This window comes from Carassius carassius, chromosome 6 (assembly GCF_963082965.1).
Source record: "Carassius carassius chromosome 6, fCarCar2.1, whole genome shotgun sequence".
In the NCBI taxonomy this organism is placed as follows: domain Eukaryota; kingdom Metazoa; phylum Chordata; class Actinopteri; order Cypriniformes; family Cyprinidae; genus Carassius; species Carassius carassius.
Genome location: NC_081760.1, coordinates 29,637,011 through 29,657,128, shown reverse-complemented (window position 1 = coordinate 29,657,128; position 20,118 = coordinate 29,637,011). Strand labels below are relative to the sequence as shown.

The 20,118-nt window shown below is 39.3% G+C and overlaps 3 protein-coding genes across 3 annotated transcripts; 1 reads left to right on the top strand and 2 right to left on the bottom strand.

The window, feature by feature from the left end:
* Positions 1–31: 31 nt before the first annotated feature.
* On the bottom strand, positions 32–8,116 carry LOC132141690 (zinc finger protein 473-like). Its single transcript, XM_059551354.1, has 5 exons — positions 7,422–8,116; positions 6,905–7,017; positions 5,465–6,556; positions 2,158–2,500; positions 32–1,368 (listed from the first exon to the last, which is right to left on the bottom strand). The coding sequence occupies exons 1-5, from the start codon at positions 7,702–7,704 to the stop codon at positions 50–52; spliced, it is 3,150 nt and encodes a 1,049-aa protein (XP_059407337.1). The 5' UTR covers positions 7,705–8,116; the 3' UTR covers positions 32–49.
* A 1,603-nt stretch (positions 8,117–9,719) lies between these two features.
* Positions 9,720–13,711, bottom strand: LOC132142607 (zinc finger protein 1 homolog). The gene is made up of 4 exons (XM_059552602.1): positions 13,085–13,711; positions 11,970–12,097; positions 11,470–11,578; positions 9,720–10,862 (listed from the first exon to the last, which is right to left on the bottom strand). The coding sequence occupies exons 1-4, from the start codon at positions 13,359–13,361 to the stop codon at positions 9,787–9,789; spliced, it is 1,590 nt and encodes a 529-aa protein (XP_059408585.1). The 5' UTR covers positions 13,362–13,711; the 3' UTR covers positions 9,720–9,786.
* Positions 13,712–14,840: 1,129 nt separating this feature from the next.
* On the top strand, positions 14,841–19,695 carry LOC132142606 (zinc finger protein 263-like). Its single transcript, XM_059552600.1, has 4 exons — positions 14,841–15,367; positions 15,723–15,874; positions 16,144–16,255; positions 16,724–19,695. Exons 1-4 carry the CDS (start codon positions 15,097–15,099, stop codon positions 18,859–18,861), a joined length of 2,673 nt encoding a protein of 890 aa, XP_059408583.1. The 5' UTR covers positions 14,841–15,096; the 3' UTR covers positions 18,862–19,695.
* The last annotated feature ends 423 nt before the right edge of the window (positions 19,696–20,118 follow it).

Below are 20,118 nucleotides of genomic sequence, written 5' to 3'. Positions count from 1 at the left end.
TCAATGAATTGATCCAACAGTTCAAACTGAATTTTCAAATTAGACATGTTTATTTCCCGCTTCTTCCATGGGCTTTTTGTAAATGAGCCTTCATTTGTCTGGGGTTCAGAAAGCTCTTTCCACAAAAAGGGCAATTGTAGGTCTTCCCCGCGTGGCTGTGTCGTCTGAGATGAACTCGCAGGTTGGTGGCTCGATTGAATCGCATCCCGCATTGAGTACAGCTGAAGAGTTTCTCCCGAGTGTGGATGTTCTGATGCTGCCTGAAGTTGCTCATTCGAGCGAAGGCCTTGCCGCAGTGCGGACAGATGTGAGGTCGCTCCCCTGAGTGATTTCGCTGGTGAGCCTTGAGCTCGAAGTTGTACGCGAATGTCTGATCGCACTGCCGACATCTCAGAGGTTTCCTGCCCTTGTGGATCAGCGAATGAGCCTTCAGGTCACATGCTCTTGCAAACGTTTTCCCACATTGGGTGCAATGGTGGGATCTTTCTGCATGGATTTGTTCAGGCGTCCCAAGTTTGTCCTGGGAGAAACGCTTTGGGTATTGCTCGTGGCTCGTTGCGTTCTCGCCTGGACAAACATCATTGTGAGAATAGAGGAGAGAACTTTTTGAACCAGGATATCTGTGTCCATTTTCTGGTTGGAAAAATGAATGTGATCTCTCTGGTATGCTAGAAAGCATCAGCTCTGTTGTGCATAAATGACTATGTTGTGCCCTAATACCTTGATGTACCAGTGTGCTGACTGAATAAGGTGTGAAATATGAGATGGCGTCTGGCATGTCGAGAGAGTTTAGACCTGGAAAGCTTTCTACCTGTATCTCCTCCTGATCACAAGGTCCTCTGAGCTCTCCCTGACTTGGATCAGCCATTTCTGTATGGCAACCGTCATCTCTGTTGACGCTGTCCCACACCGGAACCATCTCTTCCTCCTCCTTGACAGGTAGAAGATCCAGCTCTGTTTCTGTTTTTACTCTACCGTTTGGCGAAGACGCCGGCAAATCCTCGTGCGTATCCTGAAGACTTTGTAACAGTTCTGAGTGGTGTGAGTCCATTTCCTTATCAAGAGTTTTTTCGGATTTGTCTAAATCACTCACTCTGGGTTTGAAGTCACTGGTGGACTCACTGTGAACGGCTGAATTGCCCAGAAGCCTCTGCAGAAAATCCTGATGAATTTGTGCATTGGAGTTAGGTGTGACGATCTCTTTTGCATTCTGTGGGTGTACATCATTCTTCTCTTTAGAGTGTGAGTGTACTGTTGTTTGTTTGTTAGTCTCCAGGTGTTGTCTGGCACTCCACACATCTTCAATTAGTGTAGGTTGATTGGTAGACTGATCTCTCAGGCTTTGGCCTAAACAAAGGCTGTCTGCTCCTGCACCAGAAGAAAGGATAAATAATTCAGGAACAGCACAAAAAGTATTTGAACATATATTTATGCATTTTAGTAGACGCTTTTATCCTAAGCGACTTACAGTGCTTTCAGGCTAACATGTTTTACCTAACCATGCGCTACTAACACAATGACATAACTGATGTTCTTAACTGTAGGATCACAGATGCACTGCAATGCATAAATAGAGGACTACAATAATCTTAATAATACTGTACTGACAAAACTGCAGGTAAAGAAATTATTTTGTAGGAACATTAACCTCTCCTAAAACGTCACTTGATAGTGTCAGTGATATAACAGGAAAGCACTGCACACTGTTGTAACTTTCAAATATTTCTTAAATTGCAAATTAACATTTTGAATCTCTTCAGGCATTTTAAATGCATGCTTTTCTCGACAACAAGCCAACTTCCAAGCGCAGGAATATAATAATAATAATAATAATAACAGTATTAGAAATAATAACAACAAAGAATTATTATAAAAGGACATATTATAGTTATAATTTATTAATAAAGTTGTAATAAATAAGTATTTGATAACTGTACACATATATATGTATGTGTGTGTGAATTAATGGTTTATAAAAATGATTATTCTATATATAAAATAATAACTGTAATTTAATAGTAAATAACTTCCATTTGAAAATAAACTGTTTTAGCTTGCCCTCAATGTTTACACCTACAAAATGATAAACTGTAACGCAAAAGGACTGACGGTTGGACTGGATTTAAGTGAGCGATAACAACAGCAGTAGTATCTCACCCCGGACCGTTTCGACAGGTTGGCTCTCATCTCTGCTGCTGGAGTCTCCTGCTCGGCCACAGTCCGGGCACCGTGTCGTCTTCCCCCGTTCCCGTTCCCATTCCCTCTCCCTCTCCCTCAGTTTACTCTCAGACAACTGCAGCCTTCGTTTCAAGACCTCCAGCTCCTGTTTCCGATGACCCACTTCCTCGAGGAAGCTGTCTTCCACCAGCCTGGTGATCTCAAACATGGCTGATTTGAGGACGGTCTCCATGACCACGGAGAGCTGAGACTGGAATGTGAGGAAAAGCGTTCCGGACATCGTCCTGTCTCCTCGAGGACACCTCGATCCAATGAATGAAAATAATCACCCTAAAAGACATAAAGAAAAATGTCAGAAAACTACAGCATTACTGGCATCACGACGAACATCTCAAGCCCGTATCAACATGTCTCAAATCTGTATTTTTCATCAGGGCCGTCAGCAGGTGGGCGTTGTGTTGTTGTTTGTGCAGCCACGTGCATGATACAACATACACTCTGATTATTACCGCAACGCTGCACATTCTGTGTTATTAGAAATACGTCTAGACATATGAATAATTCACCTGGTTTTCAATAGAAAATAATGACCCTCTCTTTGGTCCTTTTATGTTAAAAGTAACGTAAAATTAAACGAACCGTGACAAATAACAAAAGCCACACAATTCAGAGTAAGCACCTTATGAAAACGACCCTCTCGCGTAGCGAATTTCTCTGCAGGCACCCACGGAATAACGTGACAACAGCAACAGTATTATTGCAGAAAAACGATATTGTATGTTGACAGTGTCATCTTAAGCGGAAGCAGAAAATTTTGATGGTTTCCTGCGTTACTGCCCTCCAGTGGACGCCACGCAATAGTGTGTGTGCTGCTTAAAGTAGTGCGATGAACGATATTTGGTTTATGGGTTTTTCTGATCTGTGCTGTATAAAATGGCAACAACTCGACTGTAATGGATGTAAATGGATCTTTGTTCCAAACAATTTAAATTCTACGTGTGTCACAGCGGGTTACTATGTGCGCTACATGTAGTGACTTTAGTATCTGACTGGCAAAAAATAAATTAATAAATAAATAAAATAAAATAATGAGCAGAATTGAAAATACTCACGAACTGAATTTGAAAGATTCATGGAATCCATCAAAGCGGCTACTGAATCAACAGACTCACTTACAGTTTACAAAGCACATCAGCCAGTGAAACCACATGAACCATGTGTTGTTGTCTTAACACTTCAGTGATGAATTGTTTGCACATCATGCAATGCACATACATCATACTCACTGAAGCTTCTTCAAAGTGTTATTGATGTTCAAAATCATACACACAACACATATGCCAGCACTTAACCAACTAATACTAGTACTTACCTTCTTGTCTATCATATTCTTAATAATAATAATAAATAAATAAATAAAAACCTGGCTACGTGTTCTGTACTAGACTAACTGAAACTTGTCATGGCCCTTGTAAACTGTTGTTGTTCTCTTGTTGGTCTGATTGCTTCTATTGTTTTCATTTGTATATTTTGATAAAAGAGTCTGCTAAATTATTAAATGTAAATGTAAACACAGAATGGTCAAACGTATGCCATAATATTACAATACAGTTTACTAATTTACAAGGCACACTAAATGACATTTACATATTTTGTTTTAATAATGTTTTTTTTAATATGGTACTAGACAAGACGGACCTCTAACATATGCACAATTTAATTATACATAGTGTATAAAATATTATTTTACATTGTAACAGTTAATTATCAATCATTGTATACAGTATTTAAGTTAAAAATATAACATTTTTTTTTTCTAAATCCAATTCATGGAAGGCAGAATGATGCCACCTGGTGGGAGAAATAGAAAAAGTCACATGTCCACAGTAGAGTCACTAGTTGCCTGTGTACTGTAGCCCTATAGGCGGTGTATTCCCTAGTTGCTTATAAAAAAAAAATTTTAAGACCTACTTTATCATGTTTAAAGTTTTACCATTTAGCCTTGAGTGTGTCCAGATAGCAAGCGTTAGAAAAAAACTGGATAACAGTAAAAAAAAGTGTCGCATCATGTTTCATCGTGTGTTGTAACCACTTTTATTTGCTTTAATTATTTTATTAAGTGCAGCAGGAAAGGAGAATGTGCCAGTTCTCAAAAAATACTAAATGAGAAGAACACATGACCATGTACATACCAAACAGATGGAGAAATATTAAATTTCCCTGACATGAACATTACAAAACAACATATACTGTATATGACAGAAATTGAGACATGAACTTCCTGCTATTTGGTCCATTTAAAATGCAGTTTCATCATTTAGATGTTTAACTTTCACAGAAAAAACAATAAAAAAACCAAAATTGTCATTACAGTCATGGAGCCTGTAATGTACCTGAATCACCAATAATCTGTTTGCATGCATAACTGGAACATTTTGCTCAGTTTATGTCATTAAATCAACAAGAGAAAGTAGCTTGAATGTAGTGTACCAGCTATACTGTCACTCATTCTTTATGTTCTAAAGAACACTGGAAACATGCCATTTAATGCCATTACGTTTCAAAATAGTTTTCTGTAGTTTAGCAGGTGCTTTTGTGGGCCCCCTGCATAGGTTTGAACCTACAACCATAGACATCTAAATATGAACATGTAACTATTGTAATAGTTACATAAATGTGTTCTTCAAGCAGTTTCACTGGGTATCTTAAGAGAAAAAGTAACGCACCATTATGTATGCACACCATTTCAAAGAGCTAATCCTACGCATCTGAATATGCAAACAAATCAAAGGGATCTAATTTAACAGTATAAACTTGAGTAATTGTGTTGTATTCATATAGGCTTGTAAAACTCCTATTTAAAGTGAGATAACTCAAACACTTTAAATAGAGGAACCACCAAACTGTTCGAAACTGCCCATGTCCTATTTCACCCCAAAATTAAAAGGGAAATTGTATATATATATATATATATATATATATAGAGAGAGAGAGAGAGAGAGAGAGAGAGAGAGATTTTGCATACAGATTATACATCTGTGTGTGTGTATGTGTACCTGGTATTCCCTACATTATGGGGACCAAATGTGCACACAAGGATAGTAATACCAGTAAATTTTGACCGTGTGGGGACAAGTTTTTTGAGAATTTAAAAGTGCTGAAAGTTTTGTGAGAGGGGTAGGTCTGATTTAAAAATAAATTAGCCAGTCAACAAAACATCAACTAATATGTGTAATGTGTAAAATAACAGATTCTACCACTATCACACCTCCACGTCTCGTCATACATTAGAGTGAGTGAATTCAGAGTGAATTCTCTGATGTCTCTTCAAGTTGCATTTCTGAGTGAACCTTTTCCCACAGTCTGTGCAGATGTAAGGTCTCTCACCGGTGTGAACCCTGCGATGTGCTTTCAAGTTACTCAGTTTGGTGAAACTCCGTCCACAGATGGTACAGCAGAACTGCCTCACACCTGTGTGAATCTGTTGGTGAGCTCTGAGGTGACACAGATGAGAGAAGCCTTTTCCACACTGGCTGCAATTGTGCATCGTCTTCGCCGAATGGTGCCGCATGTCCCCTGGAACCCTCATACTGACCATCTGCGGCGGATTTCTTACTGGGTGTACAGTACTGAAATTTCTTTCACCTGTAACGGCTCCTTCAGGATACTGACGGACATGAAGAAGTTTAGTAGCAGGAAGGGCTTTGCAGATGGACTGTACCCGGTCTATCTGATCCGTCATAACTGAATTGGGATGTAGAAGGATTTTTGCGTTCTTCCTAACGGGTGATCTGAGATGCTGCATGGTTTGTGGTGCAAGGCTCTGAACCTTGATGGGAGGCGCAGGATATGAAACTCGCTCCTGTACTTGAGGTCTAGGGGGCAGAGGATCTCCAGGCTGAAGATCTGACTGTGCTTTCTTAGCACTGTTATGAGCAGAAACCACCGGAGGCCTGATCCTTTCCATATCTTCCCAGTCTGGTGGAAGCATCACTACAACTTCCTGTTTAACAGGCCCTGGGTCAATGCTGCCCACTTGCGGTCTCAAACCTGGAGACTCTGAAGATACTGAGGACCTGACTGGTTCTGGCTGTGAAACAGAAGACCGCGCTGAAGGGTCTGTTTTAGGGTCAAACCATTTTGGGAGGTTTCTGTGTCTGACCTCATTTTCATCCCCTGGTCTTTCAGTGAAAGATGTGCAACCTGGTTTGTGGTCAGAATCTGGATTGCGAAGTCCATTGGTCTCTTTAACACAGGCTGAAGGATCTTTTTGTTTGTGTATTTGAGGATGTATCACAAGATGAGCTTGCGGGTCTCTAGCCTCTGTTGCTTCCTCTTTCACTTCTCCTCCATGTTTAGGTTCACACACTTGAACAGTCTGTCATGCACAAAACACACATGAATTAAAAACCACTCAAAAATTATACTAACATATTTCTTTAACATAACATCTCAGCAAACTACAATGGATCAGTTTTTGGCTGAAGTATCTGGACATCTAAGCCAAACTTAAAATGCAGAAGTTCATTGCATTAGATGATATCAAATCAAAAGGCATGTGTAAAAAAAAACAAAAAAAACAATGATTTATCAGACCTAACTGACATTTTGTATGACTATGGTTCCCCTCAAGTTCACAGATGCTCTCTGACACTCAAAAAAAGTCAAAATATTTTTTCTTCTTCTGGGCCACTGGATATTACCAGTAAAACAATACCATACACACATTTTGTTTAGATTCTGGAGCTGCTGGAGGCTTCTCCTGATTTGCGCTTCCCTTGGGACTGCACCTACTGTCAGAGGCACTTTCCTGTTTTACAACAAGTGGGTGGTCCAGACCTATAAAACATAAAATTAAATAATAAAATGAAAACAACAATAATAAAATCAGAGAGGCATCTAGACTCTGATTAATTGTTGGATTTAACCAACCTTATGCAATTTAACTAATATGTGAAATGTGCTACATGGGTCAGTGATGACCCAGGGCCACTTTGGGGGCCTCAAAAAATTTCCAATGGGGCTTCAAGATTACTTAAAAATATTTACATTTTTAAATTATTATTAATTGAAGTAAAAGCTGAACCACTTAATGTCTAGAAACTTGTGTAGTAAATGATGACAAGGGTTACTTTTGTACCTTTTTTTTTTTAAACCGATTGTTCTTTTTTTATTCATCACTGACCCAAGTAAGCACTGCATAACTAGCGACGGTCCTCTCGGAAAGCCATGTTTCTACTCACTGCTCTGTGATTCGGGGCCTCTGTGTAGCATCCTCCTCCTGGACACCGCTGTCCGACCACAGTCCACGCACCTCACCCTCTTAAACCTCTCCCGTTCTCTCAGTTTGGCCTCCGACAATATCAGCCTCCGTCTGAACGCCTCCGTCTCTCGTTTGCCTCGATCCATCTGCTCCAAGAAGCTCTCCTCCACCAGCCGGGTGATCTCGTACATGGTGGTCTTGAGGACCGTCTCCATGACCGCAGACAGCCGAGTCTGGAAGGAGAGGATCAGCGTGTCCGTCATCCTGGATCCGATCTACTCGAGCTCCTTCTTACAAAGATACACGATTGCTGAATGCATAGAGATTATAACGGTGATCGTGAGATTAATGACCACACATGTCGATTTCTATTTCAAATATTTTCTATTGAGTACTCATTTTACACATGAGTATTTTGGGAACTTAATTTCACAGTAAATGTTGCACTTCACACTTTCGCGGCCAGTCAATCAAAGCTCGATGATAAAATCCTCAGTGTTAGCAACGAGCTCATTACATCTGCTTGACAGTAAACGTCCTATAGGCGCGAGTAGCTGTCGCATAATGTCTAGATAACGTACTATCTTGTTTATTTTGTGAATGTGTAAATCACTAGATGTGTGACTAATGTATCATTCAGCACGTCAAGACGAAGCGCACTTAGCGCAGCTGAGTAGACGGACAATGATGTTGTTGTGGGTGACGTCACGAATTGTACGGTGGCCTTGTTGGACAGTACGGTAATACGAGTCAGACAGAACACTTTTTATCTGTGTCGTTATAGAATAAACTATATATATATAGTACAACAATATACATATTATTTTTTTACTCTAAACCACATCACTTTCACTCTTAAGGTAAACTATTTTTGCAGTACTTAAAATACAGCAACACAGCAATTGATAATCGGCAAGTGTTAAACTAAAATCATAAAAAGAAAAACATTTTCGTTTCCTAAACGTTAACTGAAAAATAGAATAAAATGGTACTATTTAGTACAAAAACTAGACAATAAAAAAATAACAAAAACACAAAATTAACATGAAAACGAAATTTTAAATATAATTAAAAACTATAGTAGAATCTCTTTGTTACTAACATGACACTGTTCTAATCACAATGGTGATGTATTTATGAAAGGCACTAAAATTTTAGATTTAAGTTTCATTGGACAATAGGAGAGTTCATTTGTAAAATAAAGGATAACACACTTCACACACAGCTAAACAAAAAGTTTTACTTTTAGAATTTTATAAATACTTTAACATGCATCATTTAGTAGTTGGACCCCACGTACAAAACAAGAAGTTGCAATACATTATACACAGAATAACTCAAGTGTTTTTAGGTTTTATAAGACAGGCTGTTTAAAGCTCGATTCTGATTGATTGACAGACATTCTACGGTGTACAATTATTTTTCATCTATGAATTCACAAGTTCCAGGTCTGTCAACATCGTAATAATTCCTCTCAACATTGCGTCCACATTAGCACTTTGTATGTGCTTTACTTTATTTATCTATATCATTTTTCTAGAATTCAGTTGCCAGTTGTCAATTATTCTCTACATGAGTTCTGATAAACCAAGGATTGTTTCATTATAATTAAAATGTAAGCATTTGGAACAAACAGCTGGAGGATTTAATCAACCAACAACCAGATAAATCTTTAAAATTATGAAGCAGAGAGCTGAAAATTGACTGATATTGCATGTCACACATTGCATATTTGAAATATATATATATATATGGTAGGTTTATTAAAATAAACTGAAATAAATAAAATTTTCAAAATTAGAGTTGCAGATAATAAGTGGATAATAATCTCTGGCCACTTTACATCACAAGTAAACAATATTCACAATTTAAGTGATGCAGAGTTGGACACATTATCCATAGCATAACTTAAAGGCAAAGTTCCACCAAAAATGACTCTGTCATCATTTACTACTCCTCAAACCTGTTTTGCTTGATTTCTTCTGCTAAAATACAAAAGAAGACAATCTAAAAAATGTTGGAAACCAAACAAATTATATGAAGAAAAAAAAAAACTTCCAAATTGAAAAAAAAAACTTTTATATTCTACAAAAGAATGTCATTCAGGTTTTAACTGACTTAAGGGTGAGTAAATTATATTTATTTTTGGGTGAACTATCCCTTTAAGAAAAACTAAATCAAATCCTACAGAAGACATAACTATAATGGGAGGCTCTACAGCAACAATCTTATGACTTATGGGAAACATCTTACTGATCATAATAATGTCCAGTCTGGATTTAATACCCTTCAACAATTTATTAATCCAAACAGCTCTGTAAGGTTATATGGGGGATTTGTTTTTGTCATGGATTGTTCTGGTCAGCATGTTTGCGATGATGTGACCTGAGATGATCCAGTCGTTTGAAGCTCAGTCCACAGATCCCACAGCAATACGGTCTTTCTCCTGTATGGGTACGCTGATGGACTTTCAAGATGTCGGCCCGAGTGAAGCTCTTGCTGCACATAGTGCACTTGTGGGGTTTCTCCTGTGTGTGAATACGCTGATGTAGCTTGAGATTCCACAATCGGCTGAATTTGTTCCCACATAGTGTGCAGGTGTAGGGCTTGTCTCCGGTCTGACTGCATCTGTGTCTCCGCAAGTCACTGAAGGATGAATAACCTTTCCCACAGTGGCTGCACAAGTGGAGACCATCCTGCTGGTGGACACGCTGGTGCACTTTTAGGTTGCAGGCCTGAGTGAACTTCTTACCACACTGGTTACAAGTGTATGCAGCACTTGAACCGACTCGGTGGGAGAGCGGGAAGGCGTTCACAGAAGCCCTGCTGTCTCCTAATGCTTGTCCAACATTAGGTTTCAGAGAGTGATTCAATGCTTGTCCCTTATAAACTGCACCACTTGTTGTGTCCCCAACATACAGTGAGTGTCCTCTATGCCCAGCACCTCCTGCATCCCCACTGTGAACTTCAGTGAAGGAATTTATGTCTTGCAAGTGGCCATCTGCATTTATAAGTAAACAGTGCATGTCTCTATCCACGTCTACTGTCTGGGGGCTGACCTGCACAAGTAAAGATCCTCTGTTTCCTCTATTACGCTTAATGGAAGAGATGTGACGTCTCCCACCTTCCTGGTGCAGGTCATTTTTCTCAGGCCCAATCGCAACCGATACTGAATTACCCAACATGTCAACAGTTCTTTCTCCGAGACCATCCAGGTCTCCCACCTCCAGTTCATGCACACTGTAGCTCGCTAGCTCTTCTGTGTCATAGTGTGTTGGATACACCGGGCCCTGGACATCTGTGATATCTCCATAAGTCTCATTGTCAGCAGTCTGATCAAGTCCAGAGCTCCACTCTTCCTGAATCTGATGCAGCTCCTGCTCGCTGTAACTGTGAGCTGAGAAATCTGATGTCTCAGCTCCTGGAAAACCAAACATGGAAAAAAATGTCTAATGTTCAAACACAGTCTAATGTGAGAGGTTTAAGGGGCCGTTCACATATCGCGCCTAAAAACGCGTGGAAAACGCTAGGCGCGCAGCTTTCTCCTTCTTTCCAAAGCGCTCGGGCAGTTGTGCCCTGGGGCGTCTGCCGTTGCTAAGCAACAATGACACGCTCTCTCCATGAAGACACGGAAATTTCAGCAAAGGATAAATGGATTTGCAGCACTGAAAATTACTTGCAGTAGCTCTGCTACTAAATTTATTTCAAAATGGCAATACATATACAGCTATGATCAGCTGTTCCTTCATCTTGGCCGAGCTTTCAACGTTGTTACGGGAAAGGATGAAGCTGATTGGTTAGTTCTTGTCACATGACCCGCGGTGCGCTTGCGGCATTCTGAAAAGTTGAGATGTTTTTAACTCGATGCGGTGCGGACGCGCCTGGAAAAAATGAGTGCGTCGCGACCGCGCCGCTTCCATTATGAGCGCGCATACCGCGCGCCTACATTGGAAACAACTAACTTGCGCGTGCAAAAGACGCGATATGAGAACGGCCCCTAAAGCAGTAATCAGATGTTTAAATCACACCTTCAGTATCCAACATCCACCCATCCTGAAGCTCTTTATTACCGGCAGTGACAAAAAGGGCCTCCTCTTTCAATACGCAGTCCAGTTTCCTGTCCACTTTGCTTGCAGGCTACAGAGAACAAAAAGACAGAATGTGCAAAGAATGTTAAAGTCACGATGAAACAGGCATAGCGACAGATCTCTTCCTCTGCATTGTGATGAAACAGATTATCAACAAAGAAAAAATGTAGTATAGGGACTTGGTTCTATTTATTGGTTGTTGATTGGATGGAGCATAAAGGGGTGGATTTTAAGACAACTAAATGATTGGAGAAGTCATGCATGCATCATCAGAAAAAGGATTTTTTTTTCACTGAAAAAAAAAAAAAAAAGAAACACTGTATGCCCAGATGAACTGTTCACATTAATATCAATAACATGCATTTAGAAAATAATGCCTTACAATCTTCATAGCATTATATTTCAGGTTTTGAGAAACACTGCAGTAGGAGGTGACTCACCTCTGTTGTGTTACTGGAGCTGGTTTGGTCTTCCAACCTCTCTTTTCCCAAAAGGGTGTCAGACTCCAACTCACAGCTTCCCCAGTTCCCATTTGGAACTTTCTCCTGTTTGAGGCTGCATTCATTTTCTACATGTGGTCAAGGGTGAATGCAACTGTGAGGGCATTGATTACACAGTCCTTTAATGGTCTTTAAATGGACAGAAGAAAACAGTCATATGTCTGGAATGACGTAAGGGTCTTTAAACAATTCCTTTTTTTAGGTTATGTGGCGAGTTTGGATTTTTGAGTTGACAGAAATACTGGTTAACCTATGATGTTTTCTTTTAGGGTCATGAACATGCCTGCAAAGTATGTCCTTGCAAAATGTCTACTAAAATTATGTAACTGCACAGACCTGAAATGTATTTTGTTATGACAGTTTCTCAATGTACCTTAAAATATAGGTTATTGGTCTACTTGAACTGTAATAATTGGTATCAGCCCTTAAAAACACACATTGGTCAAACCCCTAGTTTACTATAAATCTCACGATCTTGGTGTTGTTAGCACCATGCTGTTCTGCATCTTGTTAAAATGTTTTTTAAATATCTACAACAATTATGATTTATGTGGGTCAATTAAAAGCAACTGCACAGACCTGAAATTATTATTATTATTTTTTAATGTATTTTGTTATGACAATTTCTCAATTTAGGGGTTTAGGGGTTGACCAATTATCGGCACCAATATTAAGCATTTTTACGGTTATCGTATCATCATTTTCAAAATCGATTTGCAGATAAAATTATTTAAAAGCATTTAAAGAAAGTTTTTTCAGAGCCCTTGTTATTCTTAATTTTGACATAAATTTTCATTTTATATATCGGTTCAAAATATCGGTTTTACTTGAACTGTAAAAACACACATTGGTCGAACCCCTAGTTCAGGTTCACTATAAATCTCACGATCTTGGTGTTGTTAGCACCATGCTGTTCTGCATCTTGTTAAAATGTTTTTAAGAATTAAACTATACCGTTTATAATAGTCACAGTTTGTGGAAAAATGTTTAGCTCAATCTTGATCACTAAATCAAGACAACATTGAGCCTTAGTTGAAATTTGATTTTGAACATACCTGACTGTGGTGGCATTTCTTCTTTTTCCTCGTTACCCACACGGGATTTGTCACACTCTGCACACCTCAGATTTCTCAAACCCGTCTCTTGATTTTTCCGTCTGGTCTCGCTCCACTGGAGCCTCTTCTTCAGAGTCTCTACCTGCTCTCGACTACGGGACACTTCCTTCACGAAACTCTCCTCCACGAGACGAGTGATCTCAAACATGGCAGCTTTAAAAACGGTCTCCATGACCCCAGACAGCTGTGACTGAAACGAGTGAATGACTTCAGACATTATGATGACAACACGGATTAAAAAGCCTTAACCCAACCTGGAGTAGTCTAAATACTTTCTTTGTTGTATAAACAAGCACGACGACAATCATTCATCCTCAAGCTCCACCTCGTTAGACGTTTTAAACCAAATTGTCACATCATATTGTTACAGTGCGTTATCGAACCATCTTTTAGTTTAGTCAAATCTGCACTAGTCTCCATAAACTTGCTAGCAAAGGCTAAAGATGACTGTTATTGTGTTACTCTAACTAACAGTTATTGTTCTCTAATTAGAGTCACATTTAAACATTCATGAGGAGAATCAGAGCTGATCCAAAACATGCTCTCGTCCTATTAGGACTGACTGGAAGTACTTCCTGAAGCAAACATACGGATGGAAGCTGGAGACAGATTTAAAGGGACAGTTCACCCGAATATGAAAATAGTGTTCACGCATTTACTAATTTCCTCACCTTCCTTTTGTTGCAAACCTATGTGAATTTCTTCTGTGCGACGGACAAGTAGACTTCACTACATCTTTTGTCTATTTGATGGAAGTGAATAGTGATTGAGTCAAAGTGCAAATTCGCAGGCAAAAAAGAATGTCAATTTTATATTATTATTATTATTAATGTAGGGCACCTCTGCAAACTTCAAGGGGTCTTCAAATATGTCATCTAAATAGTTATATTAGCACAGTGTATATTAACAAAATGCTTTATAATATACACTACAAACAGATTTACAACATTAACAGACATTATATTTTTGAGTTTACTTATTTTTATTACAACAGAAGTACCATAAGATAGGAGGGCCTTTCGAATGTTGTCTTTGGCTAATGGGAGCCTTTGAGTCCACTCTGCTCTAGATGCCTGCTATTGGAAAGGATGCAGTTTGCATTAATTTCCGTTTCTAATGTGCTATAAATAACTACAGTAACATAATACATTTAGTTATTTATGAAACTATACAACATACATGGAGCTATATGGTGTCAAATATTCCGAAATCCATTTTTAAAACATTTCAAGTATGACTTCACAGTTATTGACCGGAAAGATGAAAAGGAATGTGCTGGTTCTAAAAAAATAGTTCCTGTTTTGCTTGAGCATGTTACATTTTCACACAAAATAGCCTATACTTGTAAGGTATGTATTATCCCTTAACCATGCCACAAAGACATGATTCCTATCATCCTCTGAGCCAGGATATTTGAGCCATTGGTTTGTGGAATTCTTGTCCAATTTTCACATGTATGAATGATTTTGAAGACATTTTTTTGTTCATTGTCAGTCTTAAATTGTGAAAAAAATGCACGTAATGTTTTTTATTGATAAGCATAATAATAGTCCTATTATTAGGCCATTTTTTGTCAAGATGCAGGACTGTGCAATTCATTTATGGTAAATGGGCTATTTAAAATGTATTTTTATTCTTGATTCAAAAACATTTAAGATATAGGCTAGACGCTGGACTTTGGAGAAAAAACAAATAATCAATAAGTTATCATTAAGTTTTGTTTCACTCCCTTGTGAATACTTTTACATGTATGCATTGCTTAGAACTTCAGTGTGTTTCAGTGTCATTAAAAGCAGACCGCAAACTATATTTACAGCAGTCTATAAATAAAACTTTTTCACATTCAGTGCGGAAGTATACCGCCCTCCCCTGGACGCGTCACTGTTATTCTCGTTGACTGTGTCAAAAGGATCGCATCTTCTCCATAAAATTAACTTCATTCGAATCGGACCATGTCCGATGCGAGCGCGGACAATTATGACGGGTTTCAGGCCCAGTTCACGAACATAATGGAAACAATTTTACAGACTGCTGTCAGGGAAGCGACAAAACTTTATGATGGCACTTTGCAGCGTTTGAAAGCGGAATTGGTGCAGCTGAGACAAGAGAATGTCAACACGAAGACAGGTGATTCATCCGGCCAGAACACAAAGAGATTATCTGAAGCTGGGAGTCAGAGGACTGGAAATGGCTCTAAACATCGTGATATTGGCGTGCAGTGCGGTAGGTCTTTTTCTTATAACAAAGTGCTCCTGAGTTACGGCGTGCATTAAACACTTCCTGGAAAATATAACGACTTTTAACGGCTTAGATGAAGTCTGATGATAAATACATAAAGCCACTTTTATGGCCTTATTTCTGTCTGTGGAAATTTTTATGCACATATTTAATGTATGTATATTTACATCAGTTTTCATTCATAATCTGTAATTTGTAATGTATGCCCTCCTAAAACAATCTTAAACTAGATAAGCTGGGTTTTGGCCACTTTTTTTGCTTGTAGCTGGTTAGGCTTTTCCCCCCAAAGGGGTTATTTACTGTGTTTTTATTTATTTTATTTTTTTTTTTCATTTGACAGAAAAGCCTACATTGGTGGACCGGGGATGCAGCCCCCTTCAGTTTATAGGACAACGTGTTAATGTGGGAGACATTACGAGCGATAAACTCACAGATCTATGTGCCAGTGAGGATGGGAACAGACAGCTTGCGTTGCTCCTCGTCAAACAAGAGGTAAGAAATGACAGGTCATACTACAGAAGAGTAAGTGTTCATGCCCCACGCCTTTTGCATATAAATTATGCTGTGAGATACAGCAGAGTTCACAGTCTGAGGCCATATTCCCTCTCAGCAAGGACTTTCAATATTTAGAAGCTTGACTAAATGTGAATTGAGGTCAATTAGGATTGAATTGAAATTATGTTTATATTTGATCTTTCTGAAGTGGATAATTTTTTAATGCTAGCACCTTTATATCATGATTTTATGTTCTGTGTCTTCAGCCTCAAGAGACTGAATGCAACAGCTATGCACCAGGATACTTTTTACTAAAGCAAGAGGGTGCTGAACCAATACTGGTGCGCAGAGAGCCAAATAAGGACACCATGGAAAGGGGTACAAGAGTCATTCACAAATTCATATATGTCTTATATGTAGTTCATTCACAAGTGCACAACATAGACTCAACTGCTTGGTGTAATATACATTTACTCATTTAGTAGAAACAAATAGAAGTGAATAAAATATAACATAAAAAAATATAACATTACATATCTATTTTTAAAAGTTGAACTTTTTACACTTGAATGAATTCTAAAATCTTCTGTTTGAATATAATTATCATAGAGCCAAGAGCCAATCTTTTTCAAATAATAAAAAAATGCCAAATATTAAATTGACAAAAAATATATATGAGCTGTATTTCCTAATTAGGACAAATGTAGACCAAAAATAAAAACCTGTAATGTACACCATTCAGATATTCAACTACTCTATCTGTTGAGGACCCGATTTGCAACTTTTTTATTTACATTTTGTCCTCTTTATGTTCTTTTTCTGCATCTTCACCTCTCTATTTTACAGTTGTGATACCGCCAGCATTGCAAACAATAACTAGGCACCATAGCAACCAAGGAGGAAAGTCACCACGACCAGTGACTACTTCCTCTTGTAGTCGCAGAGTGGATTCCTGTGGTCAAAAACCCAATCAGACTATACAACCCATCCAAAGTACATCTAAAAGAACACTGGAAAACACTGAAGCCTTGTCTTCCCAATGCAAAAGACAGAATCCCAGTGCATCAGCACAGACATCCACTTCTTCAGTACTTCCCAATTCGACCCAAACTCCTGCTTCCACTGTTAACCTGTCTGTGCCAATGATTGAGCTGTCTGGCACTCCAACAATACCTCAAACCAAACCAACAGCTTCATTAGTTTACCGTCGACCAAACCCTCAAACATCAAACCAGACAGTAGTCCCTCAGAAAGAGGGGACAAATATCTGTCAAAACACCTACCTAAATCCTTTTCCCCCAAGCCAAGTCTTAGTAACAGCTCCTCATTCCCCAAAACAGCGAGTTCAGGCATTGGTTTCACATAATGAGAAAACTCTTTCAAACATTGCCTCGCTAAACCAGGCCACTGAACCACTAACCCAGTGTGCATCTCAACTTACACAACTACCATTCTTTCCACCTCAATCCATCAAAACACCAGCCCAAGAGATGACTCCACTAGTACAAACTGTCATGCCATCAGGACACGTTCCTGTCGCAGCAGTTCCAAATCCAGTTCCACCAGTCCAGGATCAGATTCTCTCAGCCGGTCTTATTCCTTCTCAATCTCAAGTTTTTACATTGCCACAGATAATGCCAGCACATTCTGTGACATCAAGTCCATCATTCCAGTTCCCTTTGGTTCTGCCACACAATCCAGTTCAGGGGACGCCACCTTCTTATCTGCCAACACATGTTCCATTTACTTCTCCGCACATTCCAGTTAACGGAGTTCAGGGATCCGTCTCCTTAAACCCACCTCAACCTCCACTTACGCAATCTCAATATCCACCACAATCTGATCAGTTTTCCTCTTCTCCAGACCATTTTTTTCCTCCACCTGATGATACGCCAAGTTTGCTGGAATCTCTTGACACTTTGCATTTGCACTCACCCATTGTGATAACGCCACAAGATGCCCTTGAGCAGGCACCCATGCACCATTTTCATCCATCTGGGCAGTTTGCTCCTCTGCTAACACTGAAGGAGCAACAAGCTGCCACTTCAGCTAACGTTGTTTTAGGGCGAGTACCCATTCCATCCTTGGATACCTCTGCATCTCTGGGTGACAACAACGAAACAGACCTACCATTTTCCCCATGTTGCACAGAGAGAAATGACAAAGACCTCTCGGAAGATGATGACACCCCTACACTCCAGTCTAGACTGAGAAAACAGAGGAAGTTTTGCTCCAAATCCAGACAAATAGATCCTGCAGATGAGGACGGCACACTTATGGTCAAGGATAAGAGGGTGGATCAGGTACAGAATGAATTGATTAGTGAAACACCACATTCTGGCTCAAATAATGGAAATCAACTATTACCAAAACCTTCAGGCAAAACACTGCAGAGAAATACGAAGTGTCCCCAGTGTGGAAGGGTCCTCAGCAATGCGTCTGCCTTGGAGAACCACATGAGACTTCATACAGGCGAAAGACCTTATACCTGTTCCCAGTGTGGAAAAGGGTTTCCTAGTGTACGAGGTCTTAACCGGCACATGAAGGTCCATGCAGAGGAGAAACGGTATCAGTGTGATGAGTGTGGAAAGAGTTTTGTATATCACTTTACCCTTACCAAACATCAGCTCATTCACTCTGGAGAAAGACCGTTTCCTTGTAAAGTTTGTGGAAAGAGGTTTTTGGCTAAGGCAGACCGGGCTACACATATGCGAATGCACACTGGAGAGAAGCCATTCTCATGCACTCTATGTGGGAAGAAGTTTAAACATAGAGTCGCTTTGAATATGCATATGCAGGGGCACAGAGGAGAGAAACGCTACATCTGCCCCCACTGTGAAAAGGGATTTGTGGATCTAGGCAACTTTAAAAGACACAAGCTCATCCACACAGGGGAAAGACCGTTTGAGTGCAAGGAATGTGGGAAACGCTTTACTCAATCAGCCCATCTCAAGAAACATGTCAACACACAACATACTACATGAAAAAAAGAATTTGGATTGTTCAGTATTAAGCATTCAGTTGATCTCCTTGATTGACTGACAAATATTCTGTTACAAAATATATAACAGTATTAGGCCTGATTGTAAATTAAAGGGATAGTTCACCCAAAAATGAAAGTTACCCCTTGATTTACTCACCCTCAAGCCATCCTAGGTGTATATGACTTTCTTCTTTCAGACAAATACAGTCAGTTATATAAAAAAATCATTGTTTTTCCGAGCTTTATAATGGCAGTGAATGGGGATTGAGAATTTGAATCTAAATAAAGTGCATCCATCCATCATAAAAGGCACTCCAGTCCTCATGGCTCCGCGGGGTTCACGAGAGTGGCATTCCAGCGGATTACGTCGGTGTAGCGTAAGCTCCGGTGAGAAGTGACTAAATTGAATTAATTTCTAGATCTACACGGTATACACAAAGTGTTTCAGTCTGGTTTTAGATTTTTATATAGGACAGAGACTGCACTGTTGAAGGTTTTTAATTACTTATTACTTGCTACTGACTCAGGGGACTGTGCGATTTTAATTCTACTAGACCTTACGGCTGCATCTGATACTGTAGACCATAAGACCTTGATTTTGTTGGGATGGTTTAGATACTATTTGTCCGAAGGAACTTTTTCAGTTAACTTTGTCTCCTCAACTGCTTCTTTCACGTGTGGGGTCCCCCGGGATCCATTTTGGGGCCTATTCTGTTCTCCCTGTATATGCTTCCCTTAAGAAATATTTTTAGAAAGTTTGATATTATTTTTGATAGTTATGCAGACGATAGGTAAATTTACCCACCTTTGAAACGTAAGGATACTTCTTCTTTAGAGCCCCTATTGCAGTGTCTTGAGGAAATTAAAGCCTGGATCGCACAAAATTTTCTTAATTTTAATGAAAACAAAACTGAAGTTATACGGTTTACACCGGGAGGTACTTGTGAGTCATGCGATTTGGACCTTGATGAATTGAAAACACTTGTGAAGCCATATGTAAAAAATGTAGGGGTTATCAGAGAATGTGATTTTAAATTGGACAAACAGATTAACTTTGTAGTTAAATCTTGTTTTTTCCAATTGAGACAACTCACCAAGGTGAAATCTTTCCTGTCTTTTAAAGACTTTCAAAGAATCATCCATGTTTATTTCGACTCGTCTGGATTATTGTAATGGCGTCTATGAAGGTATTAGTCAGGCCTCTCTCTCCAGACTGCAGATGGTCCAGAATGCAGCAGTTCGCCTGTTGACAGGTAAA